Source organism: Xiphophorus maculatus, chromosome 11, assembly GCF_002775205.1.
Source record: "Xiphophorus maculatus strain JP 163 A chromosome 11, X_maculatus-5.0-male, whole genome shotgun sequence".
Classification (NCBI taxonomy): Eukaryota; Metazoa; Chordata; class Actinopteri; order Cyprinodontiformes; family Poeciliidae; genus Xiphophorus; species Xiphophorus maculatus.
Genome location: NC_036453.1, coordinates 7,613,491 through 7,632,817, shown reverse-complemented (window position 1 = coordinate 7,632,817; position 19,327 = coordinate 7,613,491). Strand labels below are relative to the sequence as shown.

General features: G+C 37.4%; 1 protein-coding gene across 6 annotated transcripts in view; it reads right to left on the bottom strand.

Annotated features, from left to right (window-relative positions):
- Positions 1-19,327, bottom strand: part of tcf7 (transcription factor 7) — a 78,299-nt gene that overhangs the window by 14,577 nt on the left and 44,395 nt on the right. For 4 of the 6 annotated variants that reach the window (XM_023342295.1, XM_023342296.1, XM_023342300.1 and 1 more), the window contains 3 exons: positions 17,546-17,672; positions 5,804-5,891; positions 1,209-1,298 (listed from right to left, as the gene is read on the bottom strand). In XM_023342295.1, the coding sequence (XP_023198063.1) occupies positions 1,209-1,298; positions 5,804-5,891; positions 17,546-17,672 (305 nt within the window). The remainder of the gene's footprint in view (positions 1-1,208; positions 1,299-5,803; positions 5,892-17,545; positions 17,673-19,327) is intronic. The other 2 variants (XM_023342297.1, XM_023342298.1) reach the window with 1 other exon arrangement.

The window sequence follows — 19,327 nt, the reverse complement described above, 5'->3', positions numbered from 1 at the left end:
AAAGTTATTAAAAAGCAACTTTTAACAGCTTTATTGATCATTAAATATTATATTTTATGTCAAAAATATAATAGTGTTAAATCATGATATATAATATTGTAGTTTCAACATTTGTCACCACTAGAGGGCGCACAAGTATTGTTTTTCAAAAGAAAGCAGCTGAAAGATGAAGACATGTTTTACAGTTTAGACTGTTAACATTAGACTGGATATATTTCTTCTCTAATATTTGGAGTAAAAGAGAAACAGCTGCTGTTGAATTAAAACAACAAAGAAAGAGAAAACAACATCTAAACGGCGTTAAGCAGCTTGAGAGCAAAGAGCAGGTTGTTGGTTTTAGTCCTTATGGAGTTTGGAAATAGAAATATTTCACCAAGGGTATTATGAACAAAGCAGTTTATAATGCTGTTATATGAGCTTTTAAACTATTTCTTTTTTGCATTTCTAAAAGCAAACCCTATTAAAAAGATAAAGCATCTTCATATGCTGGATGACTATGTTAAGATATCAGACCATGTTTGTGTGAAATTTTAACCATAAAGCATGTTAAATGTGTATGTAAAGCAACAGACAGAAATAAAAACACACTGCAAAAACACAAATCTTAAGTATTTTGGGTCTAATTTCTAGTGCAAATGTCTTATCACGCTTGAAATAAGACAAAACTAACTTACAAGTAACTTTTCAGCAAGATACACTTGTTTTAAGTAAATAATTCCTTAATATTGATGAAAAAGTTCTAGTTCGATCAGATTATTTCACTTATAATAAGAAATAATCTGCCAATGGAACTAGAAGTTTTGCCTCAACATTGAGGAATTAAAACAACTGTAAAGCTACTTGTAAGTTAGTTTTGTCTTATTTCAAATATACCAAGATATTTTCACCAGAACTTAGACCAGAAATAGTTGGTAATACTTTGTGTTTTTGCAGTGCACAGAGCTAAAAGCAGCAGAACAGCGGGGTTCTTTAAACTTTTCATGAAGTTTGAGCAGCGATTAGCTTGGCTTGGCTCGGTTCGACGGGCTCGTCCCGTTTACAGCACACCGATGACAGAAGCCGTCCGGATGAAATTCTGATGTCTGGAACCGTCCTGCTCGGAGGCGCTGGGTTTAGTTTTTGGTGATGTGCTGTAAACAGGAGCCTGCTGTTGCGCGGCCGGTTTGTCCTGGGCCGGTCCGGCCGGTCCGGCCGGCAGGATGCGGTACCTGGAGTAGGACGATGCGCTGGGGAGACTGGAGGAGTAGGGCTGCCTGAATCCACAAGGGGACAGGGCCGGGTAGACCGGCTGGCTCTGCCTGCCGCGGCACAGCAAGGGAGAGACGGCAGCAGGTGCTGCGTTTAGCTTCACAGGTTAAAGTTTGAGCCCATTTAAACGGTCTGGATTCTTCACCCAGAAGAAGCTTTTAGGAAACTGTCATGGAAACCCGCCACGTCACAATTTTCCTGCACTGTGCCCTTTGCTTTGGGGTTAGGGTCAAGACCTCGTAGCACATCAGTAACTTTTAGCTGATAAAGTTGATGCTGCTCCGCCATTAAAAACGGCGGAGCTCATTAAATAACGCAAATTAATGAGCGATATTAATTTGATAACTTAAGAAGTTTATCTAGTGTTTATATTTCCAAACAGAACCGCATAAAAAACATTTTTCATTTCAAACTGGACTCTGTTTGGACCACTTCTCTGTACCGTTCAGTGAGACCACCATCTTTGTTTCTGTATAACCGGCTTCGTTTATGACCAGCGGCGCCCTCTGCTGGATGGCGGACAAACTACACCGCTACAAGACGGTCTAACCCAGGGGTGTCCAAACTTTTTGTCCCGCACCTTATTCTGTCAAGTCAGAATTAGGTGACCAGCCTCTATAATTCTTAATCATAGTCTATAATTAAGACTATAATTATAGTCTATACAACTATAATTATATAATTATTAAAGTACTTGAATTTATACTTGAAGTATAAATTCGAGCAATTTATACTTGAATGAAAACATATTTCTGTAAAAGCAGAGTGGATCTGCTGACAGCTGTGACGTAGAAGAAGCTGCTTCGTGATCACAGTGGGAGGTCGAGGGCCGAGACGGAGAGACGGGCTTTGATATGTAGAAAACAGCAATCTCCCGAGATCTTCCCCTCTTCAGCTGACTGATCCCTTCTTCAATCCACATCCATTATCTAAACATCATCAACATCATCAGACACTTCCACTTTTCATCTCCTCAGGTCAGAAAACGGCTTCAATAACCAATATTTTAACACGGATTTGCAGCTTTGTCAACTGAAAACGTTTATAAAATATTCCAGTAAATGTGGGAAATAATCGCGGTTGGTCAGCACCCTTTGAACTTTCATACATTTTGTCACACTTTAATGTATTTCAACAAGATTTCATTTGATAAACTAATGAAAAGTTTAAGTAAGAATAAACAAAAAGCATTCCCACAGCATGACTCTGCCACCACCATGATGGTTTTCTGGTCTGTTCAGTTTTATTAAGTAATATTTAGATTTAGTCGTGATGTTTTGAACTAATTGGATGTCAGCAATAATTAATCTGTCCAATGAAGACATCTTTTGTCTGCTCAAATAAAGTGACGGGGAATTAATCCTGTAGCTCAAAATCTGCATTGCTGGAGGATATTTCTCATTTATTTTTGATTATTTTGATTTCATATTCTATAAATGATAAAGCAATCTGGTTCAGGTTTAGTAAATCACGTTGTATTTGCTTGTCCTCCTCTCAGCATTTTTGCGGTTTCTAATAATCGGCATTTGTTTTACATATTGATGAAGGCAGAAACGAAGCATTTATTCTCCTCATTTTGCTATGAAATCCTGTTTTTGTAGATCATCTTTGTGCCTGACATGAAGTTTTTAAGCCTTTAGAAGATCAGAATAACAAGTTCATCTATTTGTCTTCTTGTTTCAAACTGAATTGTTTAAATTATGGCTTTTCTCTACCAGATTTGTCACCAGAGGCCTCTTGGCTGAGATGTCCCACCTTGATGGTTAAAGTGGGCGGCCATTTTGGTAGGTTTTCAATTAATAATGAGTGAAACAAGCTCATATATCTTGCTGAAAAATTACTTTTAAGTTAGATTTTTCTTATTTCAAGTGGACTAAGATTTTGTTCTAGAAACTAAACAAAAACCACCTGGTAAGATTTTTTTACCGTGTGACCCTGCTTGTACCTTCCTCATCTGTCTGCTTGTTCACTAACAAACCTCTCAGTTCTTCACAGACAGCTGAATTAAAATCAAATTTTATTTTAGGAGAATGAAAATAAAAGTCAGAATTATTTTTATTTTTATCACATAAAAACAAAATGAAGTTTGTGTTTGTTGTAGAGCTGAGCATCATGAACATTTCCTATTAAGATAAAAAAGTTTTGTTCTTTTCATAAATTTCTATTAATGATGTTAAAAAACTGTTTTTAAAATTATTTTTACTACCTTTCCTATTGTTTGTTTCACAAGATCAATAAATAAAAGTTTGAAAATATGATAAAATGTAGTTACTGTGTGCAACGTAGTGATATAAGTCACACTTTTTAAATAAGTTTTTCAAGAGGATTATTTGTGTTTGTGGTGCTATGATAGTATGTAGTAAGTCATTTTTTATCATTATTTTTATCGTTTTCATAGCCACTAAATTTGAAAGTGATACATTTGGAAGGTGACAAAATGTAAACATATTTAACAGGCATGAAGACTTTTTGCAGCTGATGTTTGGTAGTTTATGCAAACAAGCCTGCAGTTTTTTTGAATTTCCAGAGATTTCAGATTGAATTTAGCTTTCAGTTCCAGTTATACTCCATCAAACTTTTGTGTTCAAACATAAAGCTGCATTCTGGAAAAAAGGATGAAAACAAACAGCAAATCTTCGTGGTGTGAGATGAACAGCAGCAATAAGCCAGCAGGCGATCGGGTTTTCTCTGAAGTCCCAGACTGATCGTCAACACGACAGAAAAATGACATTTCAGCTCTCCTCCTCCTTCAACAAAAGATCTACACTACAAGGACCTAAAACAAGCAGATAATCTGGAGTAAAGGAGATTATCTGCTAATAACACTCATGACAAATCCACAGTGAAGCATCCTTTCTCTGAAGGAGATAAAATGCTTGTAGAAATGTTGGGGACAAATATTGACTTACAGAAACACAATAAACACACATGTAATCACACATTTAAAAAGAATAAACAACTTTCGTCTTAAATCTTCTTGACATTTGATGTAAGACTTAAACTATTCCAGAGAGGATTTTGGATTCTGGAGGTTTGCTCTAAACGGATTTGTGTTGATCCATAACTCTGCGGCAGTCTGACATTATAGATCCACAATCACGCTGCGTGACATTAAAATGAGAAAACATGGAGCAGATGTGTCTGTTTTCAGCTTCTTTCTGAGCAGTTTCAGGAAAATGCAACAACACAAAGAAAAAAAGAGATTTTGGTTTAAAGTTTCCATTTTGCTGGAAATCAACCGCAGATAGAAAAGGATGGAAAATTCACATATTAGGGTGAAAATCCCAACTAGTCCATCACTTGGTTCAAACTGAGTCTATTTCTGCTCCATTACAAGAATTCATTTGGGCAAAATCAGCAAAAAAATATTTTATATATTGTCTTTGTACATTTACTTGTGCAGAAATGAACAGGTTTCATTTACTAAAATGCAAATAAAGAAAAACAGCAGAAAGAAAATAAACATGTTAGATGATTTATGATAAATTTACTGTCTGAATTACAAGTTTTAAATCTGGACTGTTTTGCAATTTTTTTATTCTCATTTAGAGGAAAAAATAAGTAGTAGTAGTAATGTATTTATTTATTTATTATATTCTTGTACCTTTTATGGATCTCTCCAGCTGTGCGATTTTAATGCCGTGTGGATGTGAATTAATGTGTGAGCAACAGACAACCTCAATTTCCCCATGGGATTAATAAAGTTTAACCTAACCTAACCTAACCTAAATAATGACTGGCCTAACTTAGTGTCTTTATCTATCATAGATGTTCTGGATAAAAGCAAATCGATTGCAGTTTTCTTGCCGATAGCGACCTTTAAAAAGCCTGACACTACTATTATCTTTATTGAAATAAACTACATAGACATGCAGAGTAACTGTCTAAAATTATTTAATTTGTTTCTTTTATGGTCTTTTTTTTTTTAGATCTGATACTTGAATAAAAACAGGAAGTGAAAATAAATACTGATCAAGCTGAAGAATAGTTTGTCAGGGATAAAATAGATCTTCAACTTAAAGGCTAAACTAGTTTTCTAAGAAAATAAACAGACAATGTGGAAATGGAGGAAACTTTTAAAATAGTACCAGTTCTAGAGGATAAAATTTACATTTTCAGATTGTTGATCTTGACCCAAAAATGTAAATTTTTCATGTTAGTCAGTTAACTTTTACAATCTTTTCACCTTAAACAAATAGAAAATAAACATTTTTACAATAAGAGTTGCTGCTTTATTTGCTTTTCAGCGATTTAATTCCTCTGGGCTGAAAGACGTCATGAGATTTCTGTTTTCATTTATGTTGAGTGTCGTCAGGATGTTGACTGTCATCCACTGCAACCATGTCTACTGTTTGTTTTTTTAAAAAAAACATTCCTAACCGCAGAAAAATTTGTAAAAGTTTCATTTCATCCCATTGTTTACTGGTTTATGTTACCAGAAACCTCAGAAAAACAGAGGAAATCTGCACATTTTTGCCAAATAAACCTGAGAAAAGTTTTTTGGCATTTTTATTTAAACATGGAACGAGTTATTAAACCAATGTGTGCAGCTCACCAGCTCATGGAGGGAGTGATCTGGCCAACGCCACCTGGAGGAAGGGAGTAGTACCCTGAGAGGTCCTGGGATTGGTGCCTGTGAACGCCTGGAGGAAAAACACAAATCCGTCACACAGAGTCCCTGAGGCCGTCATAAAACAGCGTAAACGACTCAACCGGCTCCGTTATGAAAAATTCACATTTTGAATGTTTTATGCTTCCATTTCGACCTCAACTGCTTCTAAAAAAGACCAAACCGCTTTTTGGTAAACAGCCCCAGTCCCATTACCTAGCAACTAAAGCTGAATTCTGCCTGTTACCTAGCAACCCCAGGAGAGCTCCACCCATTACCTAGCAACCCAATCTGAGCTCCAGCACGTTTGGTCACCTGGTTATACCGCTGTATGCTCTGTACAATGGCTGCTGGAAAACACAAGTGATTTGCTGATTTGCCACCCAGAAACCATTTTCTGAATTCCGGTTGGTTGTGCAGGAGGCTCTGCTAATGCTTTTCAAACATTACTAAAACAGCTCATTCTGAATCGGCAGAACTGAGCAAACCTCATCCCCTAAGAATGATTTTGTGCAATAAACTCTAATGGACATGTTTTGTGTAGACCACAGGCCGATGCTAAGCATGACAGGTCATCTTTAAGTGGCTGCCATGAATGACCTTCCAATCAAAGGTCACGATGCGTCGCTCTGTGTGTCCGGGTGCATGTGGGGGGGGACCCTCCGCTGGGAGCTGCGGTGTCTGTGCCCACGTTGTACAAACACACCCAAACATGCATACAAACACCGAGCCTTCATCTGTAGTTATGGCAGAGCTGCGCGCCAACAAAAGAAAACGCAGACTGAGCGACTCTGTGCCCTCGCTCGGTAAACAGGCCGCCTCTCTCCGAGAGTCTCCCTCCGTCTTTGTGCCCTTCAAAGGAAGTCATTTGTCAACAGGCGGCACCTAGCACTTAGCGCGGCCGTGCTGCTAACCTGTGTTTGCAGCAGAGGAATGCTGCAGATGACTGTAATTTGGCCGCGGCTCCGGGCCTGTCCCAGGACCCCGAGCTGCTATAAATCTGCATGACAGGAATGTGACTGAGTCAGCCGCCCGACCCGTCTCACCGCTCCGATCCGTCCGCCATTAATCCCCCCGATCGCCCAGCATCCACGCTCACCCCTCCTTTACCTTTGACCTCTCCTCCTTCATTACAGACATCGGCTCGTTTGGTTCCTCTCTCATCTTCTTCATTATCTTCCCCTTACATTAAGCTAACCTCTGCTCGGCCTCACCTCCACTTTATCAAACATTTCTCGCTAATTTAGTTTGTCTGGACACAGAAACTCGGCTTTTTGGTCTCTGACCAACCCAAATATGACAATGGAGCATCACTAAGAAGAAAATACCACAGCAAAGCTGAAATATTGCAAGAAAAAAGTCAGTAATAATGTGAATAAAGTTGTAATAATGTGAATAAAGTTGTAATAATGTGAATAAAGTTGTAATAATGTGAATAAAGTTGTAATAATGTGAATAAAGTTGTCATTATACAAGAATAAAGTTGCAATATTGAAAGAATAATTGTAATATCAAGTTTAAATAATGCAGTAATAAAGCTACAATGTCACAAAATACAACAAAACAAAATTACAACTTTTCAGAAAGATATAAGAGCTTATTTTAAGTTAATAATTTCTTAATATTAATGAAAAAGTGCTCATATTAATTCATTTATAACATGGGAAAATGTCTTATCATTAAAATAATTTACAAATAGAACTAGAACTTTTTCATCAATATTAAGGAATTATTTAGAAACTAAAGCTCATTTTTCTTGTTGAAAAGTTATTTTTATGTTAGTTTTATCTTGTTGCCTTTAGAAACTAAAACCAAATTACTTGGTAAGATTTTGTGTTTTTGCAGTGTTGTGATTACAGTTGGATGTAATTAGTTACATTTGCTTGAGTAACTTTTTTTGAAAAAAAGTATTTTACTATTCAGAATTTTTACGTTTACTTGAGTAATTTTAATATGAAGTATTTCTGCTCTTACTTGAGTAAAATCTCTGGATTTTCTTCCCACTGAATGAAAATCAAACATGTTTTAACCAGAAACCAGAAACAGACTCAAACCTGCAGCTTCTGTTAAAGTTTCTGAAGTTTTTTATGGAAAGGAAATGATTTGGAAAAAAATTATTTTGTCTGATTTTGTTATTTTTTGTTACTTATATGAATTAAAATACCAAAATTTCCATTTAAATTTATATTTTGGTCCGTCTGATGATTTTTAAATATTAAATGATTGATAATTTGACTTGAGTAGACGTTTTGCTCCTTTTTAAGTAACTTCTGGACGTTTTACTTTTACTTGAGTAAGTCGACGTTGAAGCAGTTGGACACTCGGCCTCATCACTGGAAGTTATCCAGATATGGAGGTGATGAACTTTAAACTTTAAACGAGTGTCTCGCTCGCCAGCATCAAAACTGAAATCCCAAAGTTGAATTTCGCCGGCGGAAACGTCAGGCCGGTTTCTGTAAGTCATGTTTGTCCCTCGTTGTCACCGGCTGCTGTTGGGAAACCTGCAGGGGGAAATTAGCAGCAGTAATGGGGCAGTTTTCTTTGGAATGCCCCTTTTTTTAAAATATGCGATCTAGTACCCAAACAACTGCAACTATCTCACGGCCTCGGCGTCGGCGTCTGGGGAACCAGATCAAAGGTGGCTGTTTTGAGTCAAACCGGGCCGCCATCAGAACGCGTGCGTGTTAAAAGGAGAGGAGCTGAAAATAGTATCGCAGTGCCGATAATGCGCTGCGGTGGTTCTAACCACTGAGAGTGAAAGCGCTGCAGCGTCTGCGCCTTTAAATGACTCGTCACATAAAGGAGAGACGAGGAACGCGGCGCTGCGCTCTTACTGTAAGGCGGGACTTACTCAAGTGTAGAAAAAAGTTACTTTTACTGAGAGCAAAGAACGAAACTCACAGTAATAATAAAAGTGTTTTACAGTGTAGAGCTGAAAACATACTTTTCATCTGTTTTCATTTATAATCGGCAGTTTCATTTCTCACTTATTTGTTTTTAAGTGAAAAGAATCCAAGTCCTGCTTTTAATTTGAAAAGTAAAGGTAAACACACGGGGATCCTGTTTTATATTTAACTTACTTGTTATATATTTAACGATTAATTGAATCAGATAAAAATTGGCATATTAATACTTTTCACACAATATGAGGAATACATTAAAAATATTCAAATAAACTTTATTAATTATTTTATTGCTTAAATTCAATAACATTCCTTTAGTACATCTGAAACTAGTGATGCTAAATTTGCCACTTGAAGAGTTTTAGCTCAAACAATTTTTTTAAAATTTTAGATGCAAAATGTATATTTTTTGTGCAGTTTGGGATTAATTATTGACCTGAATATGTTGCCTTTTCCCAGTAAACAGCATTTTTTAATCTGAATACTCCAATTAGTTTTTAATCGATTACTAAATTAGTTGACGATTATTTCAATAATCGATTGATCATGATTAATCGTTTCAACCTTATTTTCATAAGTATTGTCTATTTGATATTTTTTTGGTTCATTTATTTGGTCAGTGTTTCTTATCAGACACAAGTAAGAGGAAAATAACCAACATGAACATTTTCAGAAGTTTACTAAATTTTCTATTTATTAATCAAAATAAGTTTTAAAAAAATCTTAAAAATTCTAGTTTTTTAAAATTCAAGTTAAATTTCAATAAATGTAAAACTCATACTAAATATATCTATTATATATTTTTCACGCTTTTATTTCTAATTATTTTGATAAAACAATTAAATTTGTCACATTTAAAGTCTGGATAAACTGCTGACTTCACAGCTGTCCAGCAGAAAGCTACAGAGAACGGTTAGGCACAGAATCATTGGAAATGAAGCCAGCTGTTCACAAAGTGCTGTGTCTGAACATATTGTTTGGAAAGTTAAGTGGAAGGAAAACTGTATGTGGGAGAAGCAGCACCAACAACAGTGACAATAGCAGCCTTGACACTTGATAAAAGTGACAAAAAACGAAACATTTTGCGTTAATGCACATTCATAAACAGATTGTTTATAGAGAAAAGTGAGGTTTCAGACTCTGTTGTAAGATTTTTAGTTGAACCGGATTGTCACCTGTGGCCCTTTCTTTGATTTTCATAACAAATTACAGAAATGAGTGAATCTGAAAATACCCCCAAATGCACCTGCAGTCTGCTAAAGTTGTTCACACTTTTGCTAACACATTCAGGTCTCCACAGCAAACGCAGACGTGTTTCACTTCTGCTTTCTCACTCTGTATTTTCTAATTTGTTGTCCGGCCGACAGTCATAGCCAAACATCGGCGCAAAGTGATGCTACATGATCGAGTGAGAAGATGTTAGTGCTTTGAATCACGCGTGGTGTTCATGCTTGGCTGCAGAAAGGACCAGCTGGGTCAAATGGTGTCAAAAGCAACCTGACAGGAGATCAGAGTGAACTCTGCAGTGAGGTGAGGAAAATTTCACAGAACCTGAAACAGCAACTTTATTAGAGTCAAAACATAAACTGTATCATGATTTCTATAAATTAACCTAAAGGAAATAACAGCATCTGACCGCATTGCAGCCATTCCTACAGCGAGACATCCCAAAGAGCTGCTAGCTAACGATGGCTAGCATTGGCTGTAGCATGTCTCGCTAACGATGGCTAGCATTGGCTTTAGCATGTCTCACTAACGATGGCTAGGATTGGCTTTAGCATGTCTCTCTAATGATGGCTAGCATTGGCTGTAGCATGTCTCGCTAACGATGGCTAGCATTGGCTTTAGCATGTCTCACTAACGATGGCTAGGATTGGCTTTAGCATGTCTCTCTAATGATGGCTAGCATTGGCTGTAGCATGTCTCGCTAACGATGGCTAGCATTGGCTGTAGCATGTCTCGCTAACAATGGCTAGCATTGGCTGTAGCATGTCTCGCTAACAATGGCTAGCATTGGCTTTAGCATGTCTCGCTAACGATGGCTAGCATTGGCTGTAGCATGTCTCACTAACGATGGCTAGCATTGGCTGTAGCATGTCTCGCTAACAATGGCTAGCATTGGCTTTAGCATGTCTCGCTAATGATGGCTAGGATTGGCTTTAGCATGTCTCGCTAATGATGGCTAGGATTGGCTTTAGCATGTCTCGCTAATGATGGCTAGGATTGGCTTTAGCTGTCTAGATATCAACATAAAAAGCTAACTCTTGTTTTGTTGATATCCAAAACAAAAACAGACGCAGTGCTCTACTGGACATGACCGCGGCTCCGCCCCCATGCGGGAGTAGAGCAAATCCCGACAAACAAACATTATTAGGCAGACGTAACAGACATCGAAACGTTACCAGAGACATTTTTTTGACTCGTCACATATAAACCAACCATATAAACCTTATAAACCAACACTGAGGCAAAGACGGCGGGAAAGAAAAGTCTCTAACTAGTCGTACGTCAGGTCTGTGAGGTCATTAGCGGGAAATAATGGAGAAATAAACGATAAAGCTAAGGAGGAAAAATGATGAGGGAGAAAATCTGGTTGGACGCATTTTGCAGGTACAAAATGGTGAGTAATGACTTAAATAAAACTGACTTGTGGAAAATGCTTAGAAATAAACAGTAGCATGAAACTGTTTCAATGTCAATACAGCAGTTACTGCAGTTTAAGTTTTAACGCTGCTGTTGGAATCTACACGCATAAAAAAGAGATGTTTACTACCGGTTACCTTCATGCTGAATAACGAGGTAGTTTCCGTCCTTCAGTTTCATTCAGCTGGACGTGAGGCGGGCTGCAGGCCACGATCCATTTCTTGCGTTATTCCAAACTCCTTTTTGGTTTTGGAAATCTAATAAATTGCTCTCCACCCTCTACACGTTCTGGGTGACGGCTGTCGGGATTGTACATTCCCCACTGACAACTCGGACCGTGATTATCTATTATTTTACTCAAAATCTCTCTGACCGAAGCGTTTTCTATGATAAACACAGTCAATACTGTCGGAGGTCAGTTCCTCTAGATAAGGGGCGCGTACATGCGACGCTGATGGGTCACTGACAAAGGCCCTGGAATGACTGGGGGAGGATCGCTGTAGGTCAGCATGGGGCGGATCCGGCGTCATGTCAGTCATCAATACAACTAGATAACAAGGTCAGGATAAAGTTTTAATTTAAAAAGAAACAGCGAGGGAGAGAAAAGTAGCTCAGTTATGCTAGCTTGACTCTGACAACCGTAACATGTAGATGTGCTGCAGAATTCAGCGTTTCAGTTCAATTTAAAAAATAAAAAAAGTCGACCTAAACACCAACTCTGACAGAGGTTAGACATAGTGATAAATCACAGCGCTAGACTGTAAAATCATCTTATTAAATCCTTTAATTGAGTGACAGCAAGATTTTATACACAATAGTTTGTTTACATTATAGCAGACGTCCATTTTCCAAAGTTAGCTTCTGACTTAGCGCCTTCTGGGGCTGGATGATAAATCAGTAATTTGCCACAGACACATGAATTTTTGATACACTGAAACTAATTATTTACGTAAGTCAATATAGTTTTACAAAGTATAATGAAACAATAATTGTGTTTACTAAATTTGCTTGTAATCACAGAAGCATTACTACAGATTTCTAATAGATGAATTTAAGATGATGATATTCATAAATCAATAAAATGCTGTGATGCCACGATAGGGGCAGTCGATGGGAAAAGTGTGAAGTGGGGCAAGTTTAGTAAAAATGTCACAAAGGGAGACATATGAGGCATGGTAGAAAACAGACAGTGGGTGGTAATGGAAATAGCACAGGAAGTAAGCCGCGCACTGAGAATAAGACGAGATCTTAACGAACAATAAAGGAAGTTAAAAGAAAGAAAAAACTGGTGACTTTCAGAGGAATTCAGAAACAAATCTGTCACATTTACTGGCCACCGCCCACATGATGCAGAGAAGAGAGAAAAATTAATATCACAGCTTTGATTCGGTATTTACATCATCATCATCATCATCATCATCATCATGATGTGGCTCAACCACACCATAACATCTAACTGTTTTATTAAAACATGCGTGGAAGTTATGAGCAGCAGGAATAAAAAATATTTCTGTTATAAAATAAAATAAATGGTCCAGAATTGCAGCCCAACTAAAGGTAGCTAACATTGTGGTATGCTAACATTGCTAACATGCATAAAGTAAAATGCTAACATTTGCTAAAACAATGACACTAGCATGTTAGCTATCAATTTCAAACGCCATCTACTACAAAAAGTTAGAAAATGAATGGCCTAATTTTTGTTTTTATCTATAAACTAATCAGATTTCTGAATAAAAAAACAATAACAAACCATTTCCTAAATGTTTCAGGTTGATCATCTTTAATGTATACTTTATGACTCAATCGCTAGCTTTATTTTGCTCAGGTAGAAATCACAGGAAGTTTGTTGTTCAAGTTACTATTAAAATAAATTAAATTTAAGGCAAAAACCTGCATTGAAAGATGTTAAACTCTTTTGAGAATTGCTCCTTAACTTTGATTTTAAATGTGAATCTGCACCAACTGCCTGGCAAACCAAATTTAAGCCGGTCTTAAATTGTGAATAAGGGCCACCCAAAATCGCATCAAGGGCTGCAAATGGCCCCGGGCCGCACTTTAGACACCCCTGCTCTATTGTTCATGGAAGAATAGTAGTGAACCTTTAATTATTCCAAATCAAGTCATCTCTCCCGGGTTTCAATCCTGGCTGAGTCCAGGTAGAAAGGTAAAGGTGTGTTGAAAGAAATGAGCTCACAGGTGAGGCGATCAGCTGACAGGTATGAGGTAAGGTGAGCGTAAAACGTTGAGTGGCGGCGGCGGGAGCGGCCAGGTGTTGGTGGATGTGTGAGGCAGAAGCAGGTGTCTCAGTCTGTCATTAAGAGCTGAGTCACGGATCCACCATCAGTTACAAACACACACACACACACACACACGCACGCACGCACGCACGCACGCACACACACACACACACACACACACACACACACACACAGAGTCTAGACCAGACACGGAACGAGTGTTTGTAGGAAAACGGGGATTTCCAGCCGGAGAAGGCGGAAGATTACCGCAGTTTAAAACCGAACAACGCAGGACAAAGCTGCCATTCTTCTGAAAACCAGGTCCATTTTAGTGAGCTGCAGATGTTATTGTTGCTTCTTCACATACCATAAAAAGTGTGAAATGGAGGTAAAATGATTCACAGATTTAACCTCCTGAGACCCTGCATCCTCATATGAGGACATTACATTTTTGTAAACACAGATGTAAATAATAACATTGATTGAATGGTCTTATCGTCACACAGATAGACCCAATGTCCTCGTCTGAGGACATTGGGTTTTGAGAAAACCACTTATTGTAGAAAGCTGAAATTTCATTTTTAGGCCAATTGGGTCCTTATGATCCCAAATGACAAGGAGAAATGTATATGCAAAAACAGACCCATTGTCCTCATATGAGGGCATTGGTTTTGACATAGTTCAAGAGCACATAGAAAGCTAAAATTTAATTTCAACTAAAATTAGGTCATACTAATCCCAAATGGTAAGGAGACATAAAAAATGCACATCAAACAAAAGCCCGGGTCTCAGGAGGTTAAATAAGTAGAACTGAAATGTGTGCACTGCAAAAACAAAATCGTACCAGGTGTTTTTAATATCTTAGTAGAAATAAGACAAAACTTACTTACAAGAAACTTTTCAGCAGAAAATATGATTTTGTTTTCAGTCAATAATCCCTTAATTTTGATAATGGAAAAATGTATTTGGAAAACTTGTGTATATTTTCAATTAAGCCTGTTGCAAAAAGCAATTAATCAATTAATTGTACAATAACTTAAAATGAGCTTAATAATTTACATTCTGATGATTAGTTCATATTTTTGAAGAGTTATTTTGTTTAGAGAGACTTCATAATGCATTTTATCTAAGGTTTAATTAATTATTTTTGTGTTTTATTTTGGATATTTAAAATATTGTCCAGTTGCAGTACGGAGTGTTCATCAATCTTTGAGAGGACAAACTTGCATTTTCATGGAAAATAACAATATGTTACTAGAAAATGACTCAAAACAACAATTTAATTGTTTATTGAAGTAATTCTGTGGCAATTTATCATCCAGCAGAATTTGTTTTCCATCCACTTCACATTTATTTACTGCTTTTTGATTGCAACATAAAAAATGTTTAATGATTACCTTTGCAACTCTCACTGCCCTGGATAGTAAAAATCTCATTCAGTGAAGGAAATTATGGAATATATTTAATATTGTCAAACTTTATCAATATTCTGCTAATGTCAAAAGATGTTGCAGAAGTTGTGTTTCTATTAAATAATGAAAGCAGTTAAAATAAGTTTGTTCATGCAGTAAATCAGTAAAAAATAACCACTTCCTGTCATTCTCTTCTTTGTAGTTTCTAGCAGTAGTAACATCCGGTTGTTGGACATGTGACTCATGATATGAAAAAAGTGATTTTCATTGCATTTTTGCAAAATAAATTTTTTTTATGAACACAGAAAGAACATAGTTTAGGGAGTTTTTTTTTTAATTTTGTGTTTCCATTAAGATCATTTATTTTCAAAATGTTAAATTTCTGACATTAGTATCGCACATTTCCCTAAACTTTCAGCATTTTTGTTGATCCTCCAAAAGCCTTTCTTCCATTTTCATAAAAGGTTTCTGCCAACAAGTGAATGTTTAGGCCGTCCGTAAGCGCCTGTGAGGTTAATGTCATCAGAAACTCCCATCAGCATTGCGGTTCCTGCACTTCATTAACAAACCACAGCACAGAAACAAATAAATACCAATCATAAAAGTTATGTTTTAGTTTCATTTCACTGGAAATGAACCAACAGTTGCTCCGGTGCCAACATGGCTTTCTTTTTCCTGCTCAATCGTAAGAAGTAATTTTTCGATGTACGTATTGGATTTATTCTATTCTTTGTGACAGAAACTAGAACATCTGGATGAGAAACGGATTGTGGAGGTTAATGCTCACAGGATGCACTGCAAAAACACAAAACCTTAGGATACAGGTGTAGTTTTTTACCAGCAAATGTCCTAATAAATAAAATCAGCAAACATTAAATCACATAAAGCTGATTTATAACAGCAGGATTCCATCACATCACTGCAAAAACACAAAATCTTACCAGGTAATTTTTGTTTAGTTTGTAGAGCAAATATCTGAGTTCACTTGAAATAACACAAAACTAACTTACAGGTAACTTTTCAGCAACAGATATGAGCAATTTTAACTATTTGCTCCTGAAACTAAACCAAAATGATTTTGTGTTTTTGCAGTGTGCATTGACTTCAGGAAAACTGTCAAATTGAACCTAAACATCTGACAGAAATTGTTATAAATACATTAAAACCATTAAAAACAGCGTTGGTTCAGGCTGAAGCTCCAGCAGTGATTAAATGTCGGGTTGTGTCTTCCAGAGTGCAGCGCTTGCTAAGGAGAACCGTGTGTGAGCTGCTGTGATGGTTTGTGCGATTGTCACCCTAATTGTTTCCATCTTAGACTGTGTGTGTGTGTGTGTACGTGTGTGTGGATGCGTGTGTGTTGGTGTGTGTGTGGGGGCGTGCGTGTGTGTGTGGTTGGCAGTCCCTTCAGAGGAGCAGGCCACTTCAGAGCCGCTGTGGGATTGCCACAGGCTTAGAGACGGTGCTGCCACTTCACACACTGCATGTATGTGTGTGTGAGAGAGAGAGAGGTAGAGAGAGGTTATGGAGACAATCAATATGTTATCTTACATCATGTGTGTGTGTGTGTGTGTGTGTGTGTGTTTGTGTCCACATCTGGTAAAATGACACAGCATTCGAATATGTGCAATCTTTTCAGCAGATGTGATGAATAATTTGTTAACAACACAAACAGAACGGGTGGTGAGTACACGGGTGTCCAGACTTTTTGGCATGGAGGCCAAAAATTGTCAAGTTAAAAGACCCACAGCACTCTAAGTTTTTTTCTTTTGAAAATTTAAACATAATTGCAAAAACTTTTTCTTATTTTTACCAGTTCAAATATAAACTAAACTCACAATATTTTAAATGAAATAAGGAAAGCAGTCAGATTTCTGTAAATCATTTTAGATTTAAAACATAAAATCTGTTTTGCCAGATTTAAAAACAAATATTTCCTACATTTTTCAGGTTGATCATTTTTTAAATCTAGATTCCCCACATTACTTCCACCCACCGATGCTGATTATTGCTTTGTTTTACAAAATATACCCAACATATTATCCTTCGCTTTCGTGTTTATGAATCTATTTATTTTTAACCTTTCAAACGAGCCGTTAACGTCAGTAAATTACGGCGCTCCGTTTTTCTCCTGGCGATGCTACGCTGATCGGCAGAAGTTTGGAGAAAACTCCAGAGGCAGCTGGTTGGTCAACAAAAACTGAATACATTTTTTGAAAATATTATCTTCTGTTGAGTATTTATTACCCAACAATGTAAAGTCACAATACAATAATTCACCTTTTTGAATTCTACACCTAAAAATAACCTAAATAATATTGAAAAAACCAAAACTATTAATAACTTTCTAAATTTAAGAATAAAGAGATTTGGGTTCATTTGAATCAAGTACACAGTGTGTGTGTGTGTGTTTGTGTGTGTGTGTGTGTGTGTGTGTGTGTGTGTGTGTGTGTGTGTGTGTGTGTCTGCGTGTGTGTGTGTGTGTGTTCTCACCTGTCTTCTGGCTCATGTCTGTGGGCAGGTGAGGCGGACTGGGGCTGAAGTGGTCGTTGCTGTAGGGCAGCAGGGACGTCAGCGGGTGCATCCCGTGGGATTGCTGAACCACAGACACTTTGTTGGACTGTTGACAGAAACACAGCCACACAAAACACATTAAGTTTGTTTTAGTAAAATCATCAAGATGGTGATAATTATTTCCAAAAGCTACATAAATTGTTTAATCTCTGAATATTTAACTAAAGCCCCGTTGCAGTGTGACGTCACACACACAAGAGCTGCTCGCTAACAATGACTAGCATTGGTTTAGCTGTCAAGTTGTCAACCTAATGCACTAAATCTTAAATATACGTGTGATATATGTAAGAAAAATGGACACAGTACTTTGCTACTAATTGTCAACACTTTGACAACTAGATAACAAGGTCAGGAAAAAGTTTAAATATAAAAAATAGCGATGAAGAGGGAAGTAGGTTAGTTATGCTAGCTTGACTATGGCAACCTTAACATGTAGATGTGCTGTGGGATTTTGTGTGTTTTGGTTCAGTTAATAAAACTTTAAAAAGTTGACCTAAACACCAACAATGACAGGTCATCAATAGAGCAGGAGTTTAGCTGATCTACCAGCGCTGTGTTAGCTTAGCTAATAGCAGCGTCAGCTAATCTACCACAGCGATCACTTACTAATAATCAGAAAATAAACATCGAGCCTGAAAACATGAAACTGTATCAGACTGAATGTTCTTTGAGAAATGTTTGAGTGTTTTTGGTGTCGAATCCTGATGCAAATATCAGCATTTTCTTTGGTTGTTATGGCAACGAGTCGACACAACGAGAAAAAAGTGGTCTTGACTAATTTTCAACAGTTTTCTGCGTTATTTACCCTTTGCTGTGGCTCATGCACTGAATTAATAACCAGGTTTGATTTAGTTAACAGTTTAATGGATGGAAAGGAAAAGAATCGTCTTCTTGTCCTTCAGCTTTGTGCGAAATTTCCGGATGTCAACAATAACATGAAACGGGTCTATTCTTCTTACAATCATAAAAACAAAGTCACCTTTCGCTTAAGCAACAATTTAACTGTGTTTTGAAGCTGACAGTGAATAAAACCTCTAAGGTAAATCAAAGGACAAAATTGATGTAAAGTGAAATGTAATTTCATCAGTATAATGCTGCGCAGCGTGTGCTTGTAACGTTTCCTAAAAATGAATGCAAGAAGCATCAAAAGCATCAAAAGGTTTAAATCTCAGTTTCACAACCACAAAAACAACACAGGAGAACCAAAACCTGCAGTTCAGAAACTTTAAAGAACAAGACAGAAATCACACACATCTACACTTATACATGGGACACAAGGAAAAACCTTGATATTTTAAACATGTTTTGGAACAAACCCATATGGGCTGTACTTTGCTCTCGCTTGTTTCCAGGGGAGCATGGAAGAGGAGGAGAAACGGAGCAGGAGGACCGTCCGATCGATAAGCCTTTGATGATCAAGTGAGGCTGCGTGCGAGCTAGTTTGCTTTCATGTTTCTGTTTACAAATGGCTCTCAATAAGTTATGTGAAATCTGGTTGCTGCTAATGCTCTCGGCATGGTGGCCGACATCCGATATGTCGCAGCGGTTTGCAGAGTTGGAGGCGTCCAGGCCGCTCTGGCTCAGAAACACACCGACTTAGCGGTGCGAGTGTCTGTATGCTTGGGTCATTGTTATAAACATGCATGTTTCAGCGTGAATAACTAGGTGACGCTTGGAAAAGACGAGGATTTTTTGATCCAC